Source organism: Numida meleagris, chromosome 3 (assembly GCF_002078875.1).
Source record: "Numida meleagris isolate 19003 breed g44 Domestic line chromosome 3, NumMel1.0, whole genome shotgun sequence".
NCBI lineage: Eukaryota > Metazoa > Chordata > Aves > Galliformes > Numididae > Numida > Numida meleagris.
The window spans coordinates 88,040,795-88,056,930 of NC_034411.1; the positions used below are offsets into that span (position 1 = coordinate 88,040,795).

Below are 16,136 nucleotides of genomic sequence, written 5' to 3' on the forward strand. Positions count from 1 at the left end.
AGAGGAGAGGAGAGGAGAGGAGAGGAGAGGAGAGGAGAGGACGTCTCTCCCTCCCCCCAGAAAAAATTTCTTTTGCTAAAAGCAAAATCAGCTGGTCCAATGACATGAACATGGTTTTAGCTACTCACTCTTCGTGTTTGAGACAATGCATTTCAGGTCAGGATGTTATTATTTCCTCTGGAATAAAGCCATATATTCTACTAGTGTGTGATATACACTCACTGGTGTCAGCAGGGAGTGATGGATCAGATGAATCAGAGCAGGGAATCAACCTCAGAGCTTACTTTCCAGACTTTTGTTCTCTGGCTGATTTTACTGTTCTCATGTCAGTTTTACTAATCATTACATTGGGTAAGGAGCTGCCAGCCTGACATGCACCAAGTATTTCTCAGTTACAGAAACAGATTTTCTAGTTCACAGAGCAACATAAAATAAATTAGAAGGAGCTGGTCCCCTTGATTACAATGGAATTCTGAAAAGGAAGCTTTCTGTGTGTTAAGTACAGCTTTATTATACAGCTAATTGTGAAGGCAGTCGCAGTGCTCCCCACACCAAGTAGATGCAGTGAAGGTGCTCCAGTACAAAGTGACACAACAGCACAGTGAGGCAAGCCACTTGCTCTCACTCCCGTTCACAAGGGCAGGATGTGGATAACACAGATCCAAGGCAATGAGGAGCCCTCAGCACACACAGTGTTTTCACTCTTGCTTTCCATTGCATGGAGGAAGGGTTTGCAAAGCCGTTTGAATTCCTCACCTGCCTTTTACTAGTTTAATTTGTTTTAAAGCATTGCTTTCATATGCATGCGGGAGTGTTAATATTGTAGAAAAGACAAAACAAAACTAATTCTGGGGGGGAATTATAAGGTTTGAGAAATGCACAAAGAAACTTGAATCTAGTTAAAATGAGGGTTACAGAGTTACATCTTAATTTTTCTTCTTCACAATTAAAACTTCCCATTTAACTACTTACCTTTGTCAATGCTGCATCGATTCCCAAGCACGGCTGTGATGCTACAGGGACCATCTATAGTGCAGACACAGTTTTTAAATTGTGGGTATTTGTCAGCCAGAGCCTGGATGATTCTATTACAGCCAGCAGCATCTTCTGCCTTGCATCTATTACCTGGAACTCACAGTTAAAATTATAATGCTGTTAATGCTTATGAATGCTTAAGGGATATGATTACATGAAACAATTCAACTGAAGCACAAAAATAATACATTTTGCCGCAAGAAGATGACTCGAACATAGTTTTCCTTGAAAACCTGACATAATTTACAAATTTTAAATAATATTCAGAGTGATGTAATAAAGTTGTGGGTATAATATTGCCTTCTTTTATTCGGTCTGACCTGCTGCCAGAATGTCTGTTTCTCCTCGCTTTTCCAAAGTACATAAAATGTTAAAATGATTACTTTTAACAGGAATTAAACAGAATTAGTGTACTTTTGGCTTATAGAGGAGTTCATTTAAGGGATCATGTTCACACTGGGGTAAGCCAGAGCACATCATTGTGCTGGAGCTTGGTGATGGAAATACCTGCAGGGGAGGGGAATAGAGGAGGAGCATAGCTGGGAGCTGAGGCCACTCAGCAGCATGAGACAAAATAAGTCAGTTAGCCCCCTACTTTATGGACTAAATGGTTTTACAAGTGCATTCATTACTGCTTGAGAAAGCTTCAAGTTGATTAAGAAAGTTATATAGGAAACAATTTATTACCATTTAAAAAAAGTTTTATAATGTGAAAGCTATGTTCTGCCTTGTGAAAGCAGGCACGTAGCTCCCCAGATCAGCACATTCCCCTCTCTTTGCTTCATGAACATTAGTTATCTCACCATATGTAGGGTAAGGCATACGTATATGTGGCTCACAAGATTCAGACTGGTCATGGGGCAGAACAAAGATCTGTTTTAACCTACAAAATGCTTACAGCTCCTGTCTGTGTCCTGTCAGCAGTGGTGCCTGGCTGCTTGCCTTGCTGCTTTCCAGGTGAGCAGTGTAGCACCAGCAAGCAGTGCTCCAGGTAAACCGCAGTACTCACAGCCCTCTGTCACCATGGCTGCTGACAACCGTAATGCAATTACAGCTTTAATGTCACTCCCAGATTGCTGACATGAATGGCAGTGGAAAGCAGCTGAGATGAAGGGCTGCAAGAGGAAGGAGTGCCTGAAGGAATGAGAATTAACTTCACCATAGCATACATCCCCATCCTACCACACCTAAATCCTTTTTCAAATGTTGCCTGCACTGCACTTTCTCCATTTACTGTCACTGACAAAGGAGGGTTTGGGGATCCATGAAGACATGCAATACTCCAGGGGGATGTTGCAGTCTATCACAGATTACATCTCCCAGCCTCTACTTCCACTTCATCTCTTGTCTCAGTAAAGTCATGGTGCCTTGGCTTGCCTTGATATCTCCATCCCATCTCAACTTGCCTTCTGCACTTTTAGCAGCAGTGTAAGCTCCATCCCTAGAGGCTATCAAGGCCAGGTTGGATGGGCCCTGGGCAGCCTGATTTAGTAAGTGGCAAACCTACCCATGGCAGGTGGTTAGAAATTGATGGGCTTTAAGGTCCCTTCCAGCTCAAACCAGTCTGTGATTATGATTCCATGATTCTATGATTCTATGATTCTGTGAAGTAGAGAATGGCCCTGGCCTTTAGCTCACGTTTCTTTCTCTTCCTCATAGTCAAGGAGCTCAGGAGGTCTAACAGGATCTACTGAAGGTCGTGGGCATAGGACACTCCCTGACAGGAAAGATAGGGAGGAAAGTACGTGGTGACATGGAGATTATAGAGATCCGTTGAGGTAGGTGGGAGGATATTCCACTCTGTGAAGTGAGAAAGGGATAATAAAAGAATTTCAGGATACTACTTCAGGAGGACAAATTTCAGTTGTAGATAAAGAACAGCAAAGATCAGCTTGTGTAAAAAGTGGTTAATTTACAAAATTTGTGACTGTTTTTCTCATGGGCTTAAGGACTCTTCCAGGGTGAAGGTGGGAAGAGATAAGAAGATAAGAAACTCAAATCCCAGTATATTTTAGGCAGCTCATCCACCTTTATGGCACGATTCAATCACGATTGTCCTACAGCAAGTGTCCTACAAACACAGTGCTGAATTACAGCAGCAGGGGGTGGGATATAGTTTGTGAGGCTATGAACTTACAAAGAGCATCAACAGAATCAGGAAGCACATCAGATTTATCCCTTGCCTGGCCCCTTGAAAGCTGTGTAGAAATAACCTATTATCAGCATTGGTCTATTTGTACACTCTGTTGATTCAGCTGTGATGAACAGCAGAAAATATTTTATTGCTGGTTTTCAATTATTTTGCTTTATCATTCATTAGTTCTAGGTAATAAATTTTAGCTTATACACATGCTACCAAGGCATTTACAAAAAATGTTCTCTGACCTAATGCTTGGCAGCCATTCTTCATTATCTGATTAATTTATATGTACATAATTTATGTGCATGTGAGCACAGATAGAGGTGTGACAGAACAGAAGCTTACGCTGCCAGGGTGATAATCTCTCTTCTTTCACATTCAGCTCCCCAGTCATCTCAGTGGCAATTGCATCAGAAGACTGCAGAGGAAAGTACTGGGTTTTTCCCTTCTAGTGCTGATGAAACCACTTCTGAAGTATTGTGCCCCCAGTACTGGACTCCTGAATATAGGAGGGACATCGGCATATTCAAGTGTGTCCTGCAAAGTGCCACAAATATGATGAAGGGACTGAAGCTTTATGAAGAGAGTCTGAGAGAGCTGGGATAGTTCAGCGGGGAGGAGACAAGGCTCAGGGGTGTGCTGATTACACACATATTCATGCATATAAATACCTGAGGAGAGGAAGATGAATCAGACAGGACCAAGCTCCTCAGTAGTACCCAGTGGCAGAACAAGAAGCACAAACAGAAGTGCAAGAAATTCCATTTAAAGACCAGGAAGAAATTTTTCTTGCTGTGGGAGTGGTCAAACAGAAGAAGAGATAGCCCAGGAAGGTTGTGGAGCTCCATATTAAGAGATATTCAAAATCCAGCTGGACGCACTCCTGGAAGACCTCCTATAACCAACCCTACTTGACAAAGGGTTTTGGCCTAGATCTCCAGAGAAACTTTCCAGCCTCAGTGATTCTGTTATTCTAAGAAAAGTAATCTCAGTAAAAAAAGTAAACTCAGAAATTTCTTTTTTTCTTCAGTATAATAAAAGAAGAAAAAAGAAAACTACACCAAAAATCAAAACTTAAAAATCTTCATTCTGCCATGCTGAAACATTTTTGGTATTTTCAAAGCAAAAATTTTGGATTCAAAATTTTCAAAATCAAAATTGAAAATTTAATCTTTTCCATTCTGACCTGGCAGCTGACTTGTAGACATTTTGATCCCCCTTTTTTTCACAGTATCATGACATAGAAAAGAAAATAGAAGAAGGGTTGGTCTTGGAAAACTGTAAATTTAGATTCTGAAAAAGCTGCTGTAGTAGAGAAGCAGAGATGAACAATGTGACTGACGAAGAGTTACTTAGGCTGAGTGTCCCCAGTCCTGCTCTGGAGAGCAAAAGATGGAGGTCATGACAATGCGTGCATTTAACTTGGAGTTTACCTCCTGAGTGACTGAATTCTTGAACTCATAACACAGAACAGGAGTATAATTATCATTTGTAGTTAGGTTTTCATAAAGAACCTAGCAAAAGGAATATTTACCCCACTGCCTATTGTCTCCAACTAATACGCTTGTGCAGCATTGAAGGGACCTTTTCCATTCACACAGCTCACCCATGAAGTTTTTTCTCTTGCACACGTGGAGTACTTTTGACAGATAGTATAATGTTCTCAGTAATAATGCTGTTGGTAAGTTTTCTGTTGCTGTTTCAGTGGGCTCTCTTAGAGTTACCATTAGTGTCTGACTTTGGGTTCACACCCTCTGAGGTCATGGCACATAATAACCACATTTAGAATAATTTGTCCTAGACTTAATTTGAGTGTTCTGCAATACCGAAGCATCCTTGCCAAAAGCTATTATCCTAAGGAAATATACAAATGCAAAACCAAACAAACAATTGCAGGAAGAGTTTATTTTCAGAAGATTTCTCTGGCCCAGTTATATGCCATTAATATCAGTGAATAAGTTCACAGAAGAATAAGTGAGGGAAGTAGCATAACATGGGAACATGTAAGAAATCTAAAGGGGATTCCAGAGAACTGATCATGCTGGTTCACCTCACCTGAGTGTGATAAAGGCTACAGTACAAATCCTGACCTTAGTGTCAAGTAGCCTTGGTGCTAATGCCTTCGTGAGTGATGTGAAAGATGCAAATTCATCTTCTAATATGAGGAAGAGGTTTGGGTCTAGACAGTTCATCTTTAGGTCACTGTCTTGATCCTGAAAGTACAGCATATTCCAATACTTTTCTTCAAATACCAATTTTTGAAACTGCACATAAAATATTGAAAAACTCAGCAGAGCATGAGCTGAAACCCAGTTTCTCTGGGGATTGTTGTAGCCATTAGGATATCATGTATTTTTCATTTACTCTGTCTGTTCTTAAAAGTATTTGGCCATTCTGTGCAAAGCAGATGTGTGTTTGGAACAGGACACACTAAGAAGGAACTCTCAGATGATTTTGCTGCTCTAATTATTTTAAATACTGCCTGTGACTTGGGACATCTGGGTGCAAATTTCTGCAACAAATCAGATAGCAGGGGCATTCAGGTAGCATACACTGCAGGTGTGAATTCAGACAGTGTCTTCCACTGCCTGGCATTCCACACAGACCGAGCATGAAGCTGAACTCTGAAGTCGCGACAGACAGAGGGACATTCACTTAATGAACTCTGCTGCATTTAAAGTTCTGAGCAGATTGCGGCATAAAGATGCAGCTGGTTTTGTTCAAGCTGTGTCAATATAAGGAGAAGGAGCATTTCCATGGATGTTTAAATACTTCAGTGATTCCCAGTGATCGAGAACCTACCTCATAGAATTAAGTAGCTAGAAATGGCAGTTACATATTAAAATCCTTTTGGCTGAATTTATGAATAAGATCAAGGCACGGCCTAGGCTAGTGGCAAATGACTGTGTATAGATTACTGCATTTTAGCACTGAGCCAGCTCCATGGTGAGGATAGCATGGACAACATAGCATAAGGGCAATGATGTTGTGAGGTCTTGAGCACAAGTCTTATGGGGAGCAGCTGAGAGAACTGGGATTGTTTAGTCTGGAGAAGAGGAGGCTCAGGTGAGACATTATTGCTCTTTACAACTACACAAAAGGAGATTGTGGTGAAGTGGGGGTCAGCCTCTTCTCCCATGTAACTAGAGATAGGAGGAGAGGGAATGGCCTCAAGTGGCACCAAGGGAGATTCAGGTTGAAAGGAAATTAGGAAAATTTTTTTCTCAGAAAGAGTGGTCAGGCACTGGAATGGGCTGCCCAGGGAGGTGGTGGAATCACCATCCCTGGAGATGTTCACAAAACTAAGGGACGTGGTTTAGTGGGGAAATATTGGTTGTAGGTGGATAGCTGGACTGGATGATCTTGGAAGTCTTTTCCAACCTTGGTGATGCTTTGATTCTATGATTTAGAATCACCCCTGAGAGGCAGTCTTTTTGCAGTCAGCACGAAATTTAGCTGTATGGGTCCTTGCTGTCCCATGATAGTTGAATTCAGGGCCAGAAAATAGTCCCTGGTCCATTTTATTTACGTGTACAGATGTAGCTTTTGGTGGAACAAGGCTCTTGACTTTTATCAGTAAACAGAGGAGACATCTTAATGTCATCTTAATGACATTGCCATGCTGTACTGCCACTCTTTTCCTCTCTTTCATATTCACATCATCTAGTAAGTGAATACTTAATACTTAATAGTGAGCTCTTTAAACCTTTTAGATAAAAATTTAGATTTCAAAAAAAGAGAGGTGGTGACTGATACTCAAGGACTTTTACATGGTTTGTTCAAGAAGATAAGAAGTTTCTGGAGAAAGCAACATTTTCTACAATAGAGATTAAGATGAGTTTTAGGTCAGACATCCACCCGGTCTTCTCCCACATAGAACATAACCATATTTCACGTGGAAATGATGGAAACGATGCACCAAACATTGGAAGTGCAATAATGAGAGGCAGAGACTGATCTTCTGCTTTCTTTTATGTGAGAATTTGTTTAACAATTCAAGGAGAATTAGTCAAATTTACAACCTGCTATTTAGTGTACCATCACTCCCTGGAAGTGAATCACTCAGACATATAGGTAGTATTCACTGAAAAAATACAGTATGCCTTCTTATATCAAAACTTTATTTGAGGAATGCTTTATTTAATTTGTTTCTTATTGTAATACAATATTAAAAATTATTCTAAATGTCTACTACGTTGTCTTGGTTATGGTATGAAATCAACTCTGAATTACAGAAAGAAAGACTGAAATCTTATTCCAGATAAATGCTGGAAAATCATAATCCCATAGGATAATAATTTCTCCTGAGTTCAGACTTGCTGAATTGGCTCAGACTCTGACTGTGCTTATATTCTGGAAATTACATTTACCACTTTCTTTAAGAGACATCATCACTGTTAGTGATGATGGATAGTACTGGCCACAGTCAACGATTTCAGATAACAGCTGTTTGCTGCTACCATTTGCTCTTTGGATTCTCACTGATTTCAGTCATTTACCACAGCTATATTATGGCACACTAAGAAAATGCAACAACTAAGCAATTCAAAAGGACGAAGTATACACCATAAAGAATTACCTGAAATATTGCAGACATCTTCAACAATAGTCCAGACACTCTCACACCCGTTTGCCACATTTATACATTGCTTACTGAAGTGCGGGCAATCAGTAGTCTGGGCAATAGATATACTTGTGAAGTATATGAATAGCGCTGTAAAAAAAGAATATAATGAGTATTTAACACAAGTACTGACTTTTCTCACTAGCACTGAGATTACAATACAATTTACTGTGTTTTATCTATAGATTAAAATGATCTAGCAATTTACTTTTTATTAGAACAAAGGTTTTCCTCAGTTTTACAACTGAAAACTTGAACTTTAAAATTTTCAAAGTTAAAGTGTGGCATATTTCGTATTGCTTTTACCCCAGTATTATGACATTAGCCATAGCTACATATGATATTTATCTACAGATATATGGAAATGACTGCATTTCTGAGATCCACAATACAGAAAGGAAGACTGAGTATGACAGTCAGAGGACACATCACTTAATTTGATTGCAATTTCATGAAGCTAGAGGCTACACAGGAGTTTCTATGAATAGAAGATACAAAAGGGATCTGACAGCTTTACAACTGTTAGATAGTAGACTTTTATTTTGTAATACAATACTATTCAATCTCCTTGATTTTATTTTGCAAATGCATCATCTTGAAAGCAATCCCCATGTTTATCTCTACATATTTCCCCAAGTGCACTGAACCTAAAGGCAGCGTTGATTGCATTAGAAAGTTCTAAAACTGATAAAAGACTGATACAAAGGTTTCAAGGTAAAGAATTAAAATCAGCACTCCCTCTCGCTTATCTGTAGAAAATTAGATTGCTTTGCTAAGAGAAGAAAAACCAGCTGGGGGTTAGCTCTTTCATCAACATTCCCATGGTAACACAACCTCTAATTTGTAACCATACGTATTTGATGTAAAATTAAGTTTCAGACACTTATTTAAGGTCTTATCAAACTAGCTGCTGCACATCTGCTAGGAGAGTTTTCTTTGGTTATTGAAGGATGCTACATCTCCCAAATGTCATGGACAATGTCATTTTTTTTTTCATGACATTCAGGCAAGTTAATGCAGAATTTGAGGAGTTTCCATCTTTCTTTAAATCCTTAAATATGATCTGCAGGGGGCATGAACTATTTTCTCTGTACTTGTCAAGACATTATTCAGAGAAATTAAATGTTTTAAATGATGCATTTGAGAAACAAGAAACCAAATATTGCTGTTAATAATCTCAAAGAGCTCCTAGTATTTAGAGGTGATGCCATCCCTTCTGTAAATGATGTTTAGCTTGATATAATTATTCTATTGTAGGGAACACTTCCTGGAGACACACTGATAAGGATGCAGTAACATTTAATACTTTACATCTAATAGGTGCAATAGCATTTAGTGTGCTGCAGAGATAGAGAAGAGGCCACATGCACTCATCACAAGAGTGTGAAACTGGTGCTTATCGTTTCCCAGTTGTCCATATTCCTCCCATTTCTCAGATCTATGCTGAGTTGGTTGTGAGATCAATCATATTTGAGCCTGGAACACTCATGTAGGCTGCTTTTCTTAGTCAGCCTAGAAGACTGATAGAAGCAACTTTCGCAGTCAACACTGAAAAATGTCAGACTAGCCCATCCAAAGGAATAATTTTTGGCTCATTATCACAAAATGTAACTTCTGTGATAGTTTATAAAAAATTATTTCTAAATGTGAAGCTGCTTGCTGTTTTTTCAGATGACAGAAAATATTGCTATATGGTATAGTGCCATACAGGTGAAAATGACTTGTATATATAAGGCATAGTAAAATTACATAACCAGGAACTTTTTAAGAAAGGATGCTTTGCTGGATGAGCATTTAAATATATTTTAGGTGATATGGATGCAATGGGAGATATACACCTTTGACAGGGATCCACAGTACCAAAGACTGTTGAGAGTACTCCTGTTAAGAAAGCTTTTCAATACCTGTAGCTAAAAATGAATAGCCAAACTGGGGACTAATTAAACAGCTCATTAGCAGCTCCTTTGTTAGGATTATTTCACAGTGCATGTATTTTGAACGCAGCTGGAAATTTTGTCTGCAAAATGGAAGAGATGCTTTTGCAAAATAATCTGTGGCCTAATTTGTGACTGAGGTTAATTCAGTCCTAAAAAAAAAAGGGCTTCTCCAGATCTAATGATACATTATGATCTTTTATTTCCTCAGCAGCACACAGAGGGCATACAGTGGCACAAAGCCTACACAAAGCAGACTGGCTTATGATTTTAGAATCCAGTACACTCCAGTTTAAACATAAACTGATAGCCATTACTTTAATCTTTCTCTTTATTTATTTACTTGAGGTTTTTGAGTGCTCAAAACTGGTTTGCTCTTAGAAAAGTTCAGGGCGTCTAAAAGATATTTTGAGCTAAAACTTTTAGAGTGATGTAGTTTGACATGAAGACACTTAAATTTAGATTTCTACAGTTGTCTCTTTTTGTGTAAGTGTAAAATTCATTTATTTTTATTTTTATTTTTTTTAAGAACTTGATGTCTAAAGGGAAAGTGGGAAAATGGACTTTGTAGCATCTTCATTGTCCAGATTAGGAACTAAGGCACAGAGGAATTACAATCTTTCTTCCAAGAATAAAGAATTATTATCTGCTAGATAATAATGAACAACAGGAAACTCAGATTTCTTGAGCTGTGGCTTCTTATCCAGCAACTAAAGTAGAAAGATAGCAAGCTCCAAAGGAGAAAAGCAAACAATAGTTGTTATCAGGGGTTACAAATGTGATAAAGGACGGCTTTATTCTAATAAAAACCTAGGCAGAACTCCCCATAGAATGTTTTTAACAGTGGAGTAGAAGTACAGAGGACAGAAGAAATAAAAAGAAAACTTGTCTCATACTCATTTCTACCAATTCTTTTTCTACCAGCCTTGTTGATTTTCATATTTTTACCCATACGCACTCAAGGGGAAATGTCAATAATTACCAAAATAGCACTGTCAGCCCTGAACACTCTCCCCTTAGCAAACAAATGCCTGTTTATTTACAAAAGGCATCCCGTTTGCAGATCATCTCACCAGCTCAACTTCTTATCAGTGCTGGCGGTGCTTCCCTGCCTTACCTCCGGCTTAGACACGTTATCGGGCCAGGCTGAAGAAGTCCAAGCAGCAAGGCCTGGACATCACACACAGGTGCGAGCCCTCTCCAGGTGTCTGCTCACCCTCACGTCTCGCCAGAGGAGGAGGCCTCCTGGCGGCGCCGCATCCTCCCGCCACCCGCGCACTTACCGAGGCAGAGCAGCGCGGCCATGGCCGGCCGCCGGCGGTGTAGCTCCGCGCCGAGCAGCGGCAGGTGACGTGCACCGCCTCCCCTTCAGCACTCGGTGCGGGGACAGCGCCCGCCCGGCCCGGCCCCCGAGGAAGACGCTGGGCGGGACGCGGGGTAGCGGGGTCGGGGCCGCGGCAGCGGCGGGGGAGGCAGAGTTGCCAGCCCGCCCGGGCAGAATTCGTGCCTTCCTCTTCCCACCTCCTTCGGGCGGGAGCAGCCGAAGCCTCTCCCCACGCCCAGAGCTTCCCTTGATGCATTTGCTATACCCTTCTCATTTGTCTTTTTGCAGTAACAGTTGAGCTGAACTGCTTCTAGGTGAGAGGTGGTTCTTAGGCGTTTATCATGCAATGTGGCATTCCTCCTCCGTTCAGTTAGCACTTGACTTCTGGAGGAACCAACAGAGCATGGCTTTGGTTGTTTCCTATAATCTCTTCTGAAATGTCTTTTCAAACATTCAGCCTTGTTTAACTTTTGCCACATTTGACCATCTTCCATAAGCAATTTTCTGTGCACTTCAGAAGTGATTTTGATTATTTTCATCTCAGATGTCAGACTGAATCGTGGTCTATTAAGGAGAAAGAGTATCTGTAGAACAAACTGGACAGCAGACCAGAGGAACAAATAATAGGTCTTTACAGACTAGGAGTTTTGCTAAGATATATATTTAAAACAAAAACCCACAGCCGTTTGCAGTACAAGTGTCAGAAACTAACTTGACTACTTAATAAAAAATAAACCAACCATGAATTTTATAGTAAACGATAAGTCAGATGAGTTTGTTTCTCTATAGATAAATGAGAGCAAAAAGTGTGGTTTCGCTTTCCCAGTTTAAATACACTTCTGCAAGGAATAAGCTAAGAGAAACATGTATACGCAGATGGATAATTTTCTTCAATTACTGAACAACTCTCAGGCAATTTGACAATTCAGTAACAAAACATATGAGTGAAGTCATGCACCTAAAAACCCAGATCCAACAAAAGTATGAGCAGATAGTACAGACCTTAACATTGGTAAAATGTTAAGAGTCCAGATGGAAGGCCCACCTAGCCATGTCTACCTGGTATACAAAGTACTACGGACAAGTGTAAGACTACAGCTAGTGTAAGATGGTCCTTCCTGAAATACTCAAATGATAAACATTTGCCACTTGAAGAACTTATTGAACTGGAGGACATTTCCATGGCCTTCTCTCATGTAAGCATGTCCAACATTCTCATGATCCCTGGTAAAATTTTTGCTTTTACACCTACAAGTGATATCACCTGATGGCTTCACTGAATCACAAAATCACAGAATTGCAGGGTTTGGAAGGGACCTCAAGAGATCATTGAGTCCAACCCCCTTTCTGAAATAGGTACCCTACAATAGATCGCGCAAATAGGTATCCGGACAGGTCTTAAATATCACCAAAGCAGGAGAATCCACAACCTCTCTGGGCAACTTCTTCCAGTGCTCCATCACCCTTACCATAAAGAAGTTCTTTCGCATGTTAGTACAGAACGTCCTATGTTCAAGTTTTTAGGCCATTACTCCTTGTCTTATCGCTACATACCACCGAGAAGAGCCTGGCCTCATTCATTTGCCTCCCACTACCCTTTATGTATTTGTATACATACATCAGATACCCTCTCAGTCTTTTCCTCCCCAGGCTGAACAGACCCAGGTTACTCAGCCTTTTCTCATATGGGAGATGCTCCAGGCCTCATCATCTTTGTGGCCTTCCGCTGGACTGCTTGTAGCCGATCCCTGTCTTTTTTGAACCAGGGAACCCAGAACTGGACACAGTAATTTAAATGTGGCCTCACTGGGGCAGAGTAGAGGGGGAAGATCACCTCCCTCAACCTGCTAGCCACATTCTTTTTAATGCACTCCAGAATGCCATTGGCCTTCTTGGCCACAAGGGCACACTGCTGGCTCATGGTGAACCTGTTGTCCACCAGGACCCCAGGTCCTTCTCCACAGAGCTCATCTCCAGGTTATCCCCTAACCTTTACTGATGTATGCGGTTATTCCAGCCCAGGTTCAAGACTCTATATTTGCTCTTATTAAACCTCATCAGGTTCCTCCCTCCACAACTCTCCAGTCTGTCCGGGTCTTGTTGAATGGTAGCACAGCCTTCAAGTGTGTCTGCCAATCCTCCCAGCTTTGTAACATCAGCAAACTTGTTGAGGGTGGATTCTATTCATTCATCCATGTCACTGATGATGATGTTGAACAAGATCAGACCCAGCACTGACACTTGGGAAACACCGCTAGTTACAGGCCTCCAAACAGACTCTGCACTGCTGATGACAACCTTCTGAGCTCTGCCAGTAAGCCAGTTCTCAATCCACCTCACTGTCCACTCATCTATCCCACTTTTTGTAAGTTTCATAACAAAGATGTTGTGGGAGACAGTATCAAATGCCTTGCTGAAGTCAAGACACACAACATCCATGGCTCTCCCCGTATCTACCCAGGAGGTGATGCCATCTTAGAAGTCTATCAGGTTGGTCAAGCATGATTTCCCCTTGGTGAATCCATGTTGACTAGTCCTGATAACCTTCTTCTCTTCCAATTACTTGGAGATGGCGTCCAGAAAAAGTTGTTCCATCACCTTTCCAGGGATGGAGGTGAGGCTGACTGGCCTAATTTCCCGGATTCACCTTCTTCCCCTTTTAGAAGACCGGAGTGACATTTACTATCCTTCAGTCTACAGGCACCTCTTCCATTTGCCAAGACCTTTCAAAGATGATAGAGAGCGGTTCAGCAATCAGCTCTGCCAGTTCTCTCAGCACATGTGGGTGCATCCCATTTGAGCCCATGGATTTGTGTGTGTTGATTTTGGATAGATGCTCTCTGACAAGATCTTCCTCAACCACCGGAAAGTCTTCCTTTACCCAGACTCTCTCTTACCTCTAGGGTCCAGGATTCCTAAGGACTAGTCTTAGCATTAAAGTCTGAGGCAAAGAAGGCATCAGAATCTCTGCCTTCTCAGCGTCCCCTGTTACCAAGGCACCCACCTCATTTATTAGGGGACCCACATTTTCCCTAGTCTTCCTTTTACAGTTGACACACTTAAAAAAACCTTTCTCGTTATACTTTACCTCTGAAATGTTTAATTCCAAGAGGGCCTTAGCCTTCCTTGTTGCATCCCTGCAGGCCCTGACAACATTCCTATATTCTTCCCAGGTGGACAGGCTCTTTTTCCATGTTTCATGGACCTTCTTCTTTCCTTTTAGTTTATCCATGAGTTCCTTTCTCATCCATTCAGGCGTTTTGCCACTTTTCCCCAATTTCTTATACTTAGGGATGCACCAGTCTTGAGCTTGGAAGAAGTAGTGTTTAAGCACCAACCAGCTCTCATAGCCCCCTTGTCTTAAAATGCTACAATTTTGTAAAGTAGATATGACAGTCAGCCAACTTCTCTACCAGCTCACTCAAAATTTAATTATAAGTATTCATCCACATGTCAGGAGATGTCCAGAAGCTTAAGATACTTTAATTTTTGCTACATGCAAAAGGCATTAAATTCTGTATCACAGTCAAAATTTTACACTTCTACTTTCCTTCTATAAATATCCATTGCTCTCTTCTTCAGTATGTTCCATTATCAGTGTAGGGTTTATCTTCAAAGAAAACTTCCAGAAAAAGATATCTAAGTATTTCTCAAATTTTATAAAATAAAATGAATAAATAAAGAAAGAAAAATATTTGCCTCAAAAAATATTTCTTTCAGAAAACCCCAGATTTTGGGTGAACATTTTTTTTTTTTCATCAAGATAATAAAATACTTATCTGGGTAACCATATTTGATGTTCTGGCAAGAATTAGTTAACATTTTGCACCCACCTTTACCATTTCAAATCTTAGATAAGTTCTAATTGTATTACTTGTGTCTGAAAGATATGCTTTTCACCCTGGCTGGGAAAAAAAATAAAAATTTTGCCAGTGAATAAATTGCATCTCATATTGTACACACAAAAAATACTTTTAGGTTTAAATTATGAATAAAATAAGTTCTTAGTAGTGTCATAATATTTTGACGATCTAAGTGAAAATAAGAAAAGAGAGCAAAGAGGAGAAAAAAGATTTTTTTTTCCTTACAAAAGAAAAAAATAAGGCCAGATCCTCAATTTCCTGCATGTCTAAGGGTTGCAGGAGTCAAAAACTGCCAGTGAACTTTACTCCTAGTAAACTATATCTCCAGTGATGTATCATCTTCATTCATTAAGGAAAAATACTACAGTATGTGATAGAAAGCCCCAGGCCAAAGAGTTTCTCTCATAAATGAAAAATAGGTGACTGAGTACTTCATCTGCCAGAGCAATGAAACATCTCCTCTAAAATTCCAGAGAGAAATGCTTTATTTTAATTGTTCAAAAATTGACATTTTCTTGGCACATAAAACTGTTAAGTGTTTGTATCATTGGTATTAAATGGCAGTTGAGAGAGAAACTGTGAAAGCAGGCAAAATAACCAAAGTTTTCTGTCTTAAGGGTCTTCGGAAATCTTCTGGAGAAACACTTGCAGACAATGTGGACTAAAAAGAGCTACCAAAGTTAAAATGTCCAGTTCTTCAGAAGTGCTGATACTTGTTATTCCTAGTGGCCTGAGTAGGAATAGCACCTTTGAACATCATGTAAGTTTTATTTAAGTAGCTACCTTTTAGGCACTCATCTGAAGAAAAAGAGACTGGCTATTTAGTGTAATTTTTTGAAAATATGTGTGACTTCAGCACTTTGAATTCACATCTCAGAAGTATGTTTGCACTTAGAAAAGTTGTCTGGAATCTCCCAAAATGAATCTGAAGTGAAACTCCCTTAATACAGAATTTACTACAAGTGAAGTAGCAGAAAAAGAAGGGCAAAGTAATTCCAGAATACCACTAGTGCATATGTAAGTATTCCTTGTAAATAAGTCATTCATTAATAAAAACAGGATATAAATAAATGTTTGAGACTTCTTTCAAATATGTAGAGTTTTTTATATGGTACATTTTAGAACATTCCACAGCATCTAAAATATATAAAAATAAATATCTACACTATTTACAAAGTATGATACAATCCACTCTTTAAAAAGACTTGTAAAGACA

General features: G+C 40.0%; 1 protein-coding gene across 4 annotated transcripts in view; it reads right to left on the minus strand.

The window, feature by feature from the left end:
• Positions 1–2,599, minus strand: part of GFRAL (GDNF family receptor alpha like) — a 23,561-nt gene extending 20,962 nt beyond the window's left edge. For 3 of the 4 annotated variants that reach the window (XM_021391715.1, XM_021391717.1, XM_021391718.1), the window contains exons 1-2: positions 2,543–2,588; positions 973–1,131 (exon numbers count right to left, since the gene is read on the minus strand). In XM_021391715.1, coding sequence (XP_021247390.1) covers positions 973–1,131; positions 2,543–2,546 — 163 coding nt within the window. In that variant the 5' untranslated portion in view covers positions 2,547–2,588. Of the gene's footprint in view, positions 1–972; positions 1,132–2,542 lie in introns of all 4 variants that reach the window. The other variant, XM_021391716.1, reaches the window with a different exon arrangement.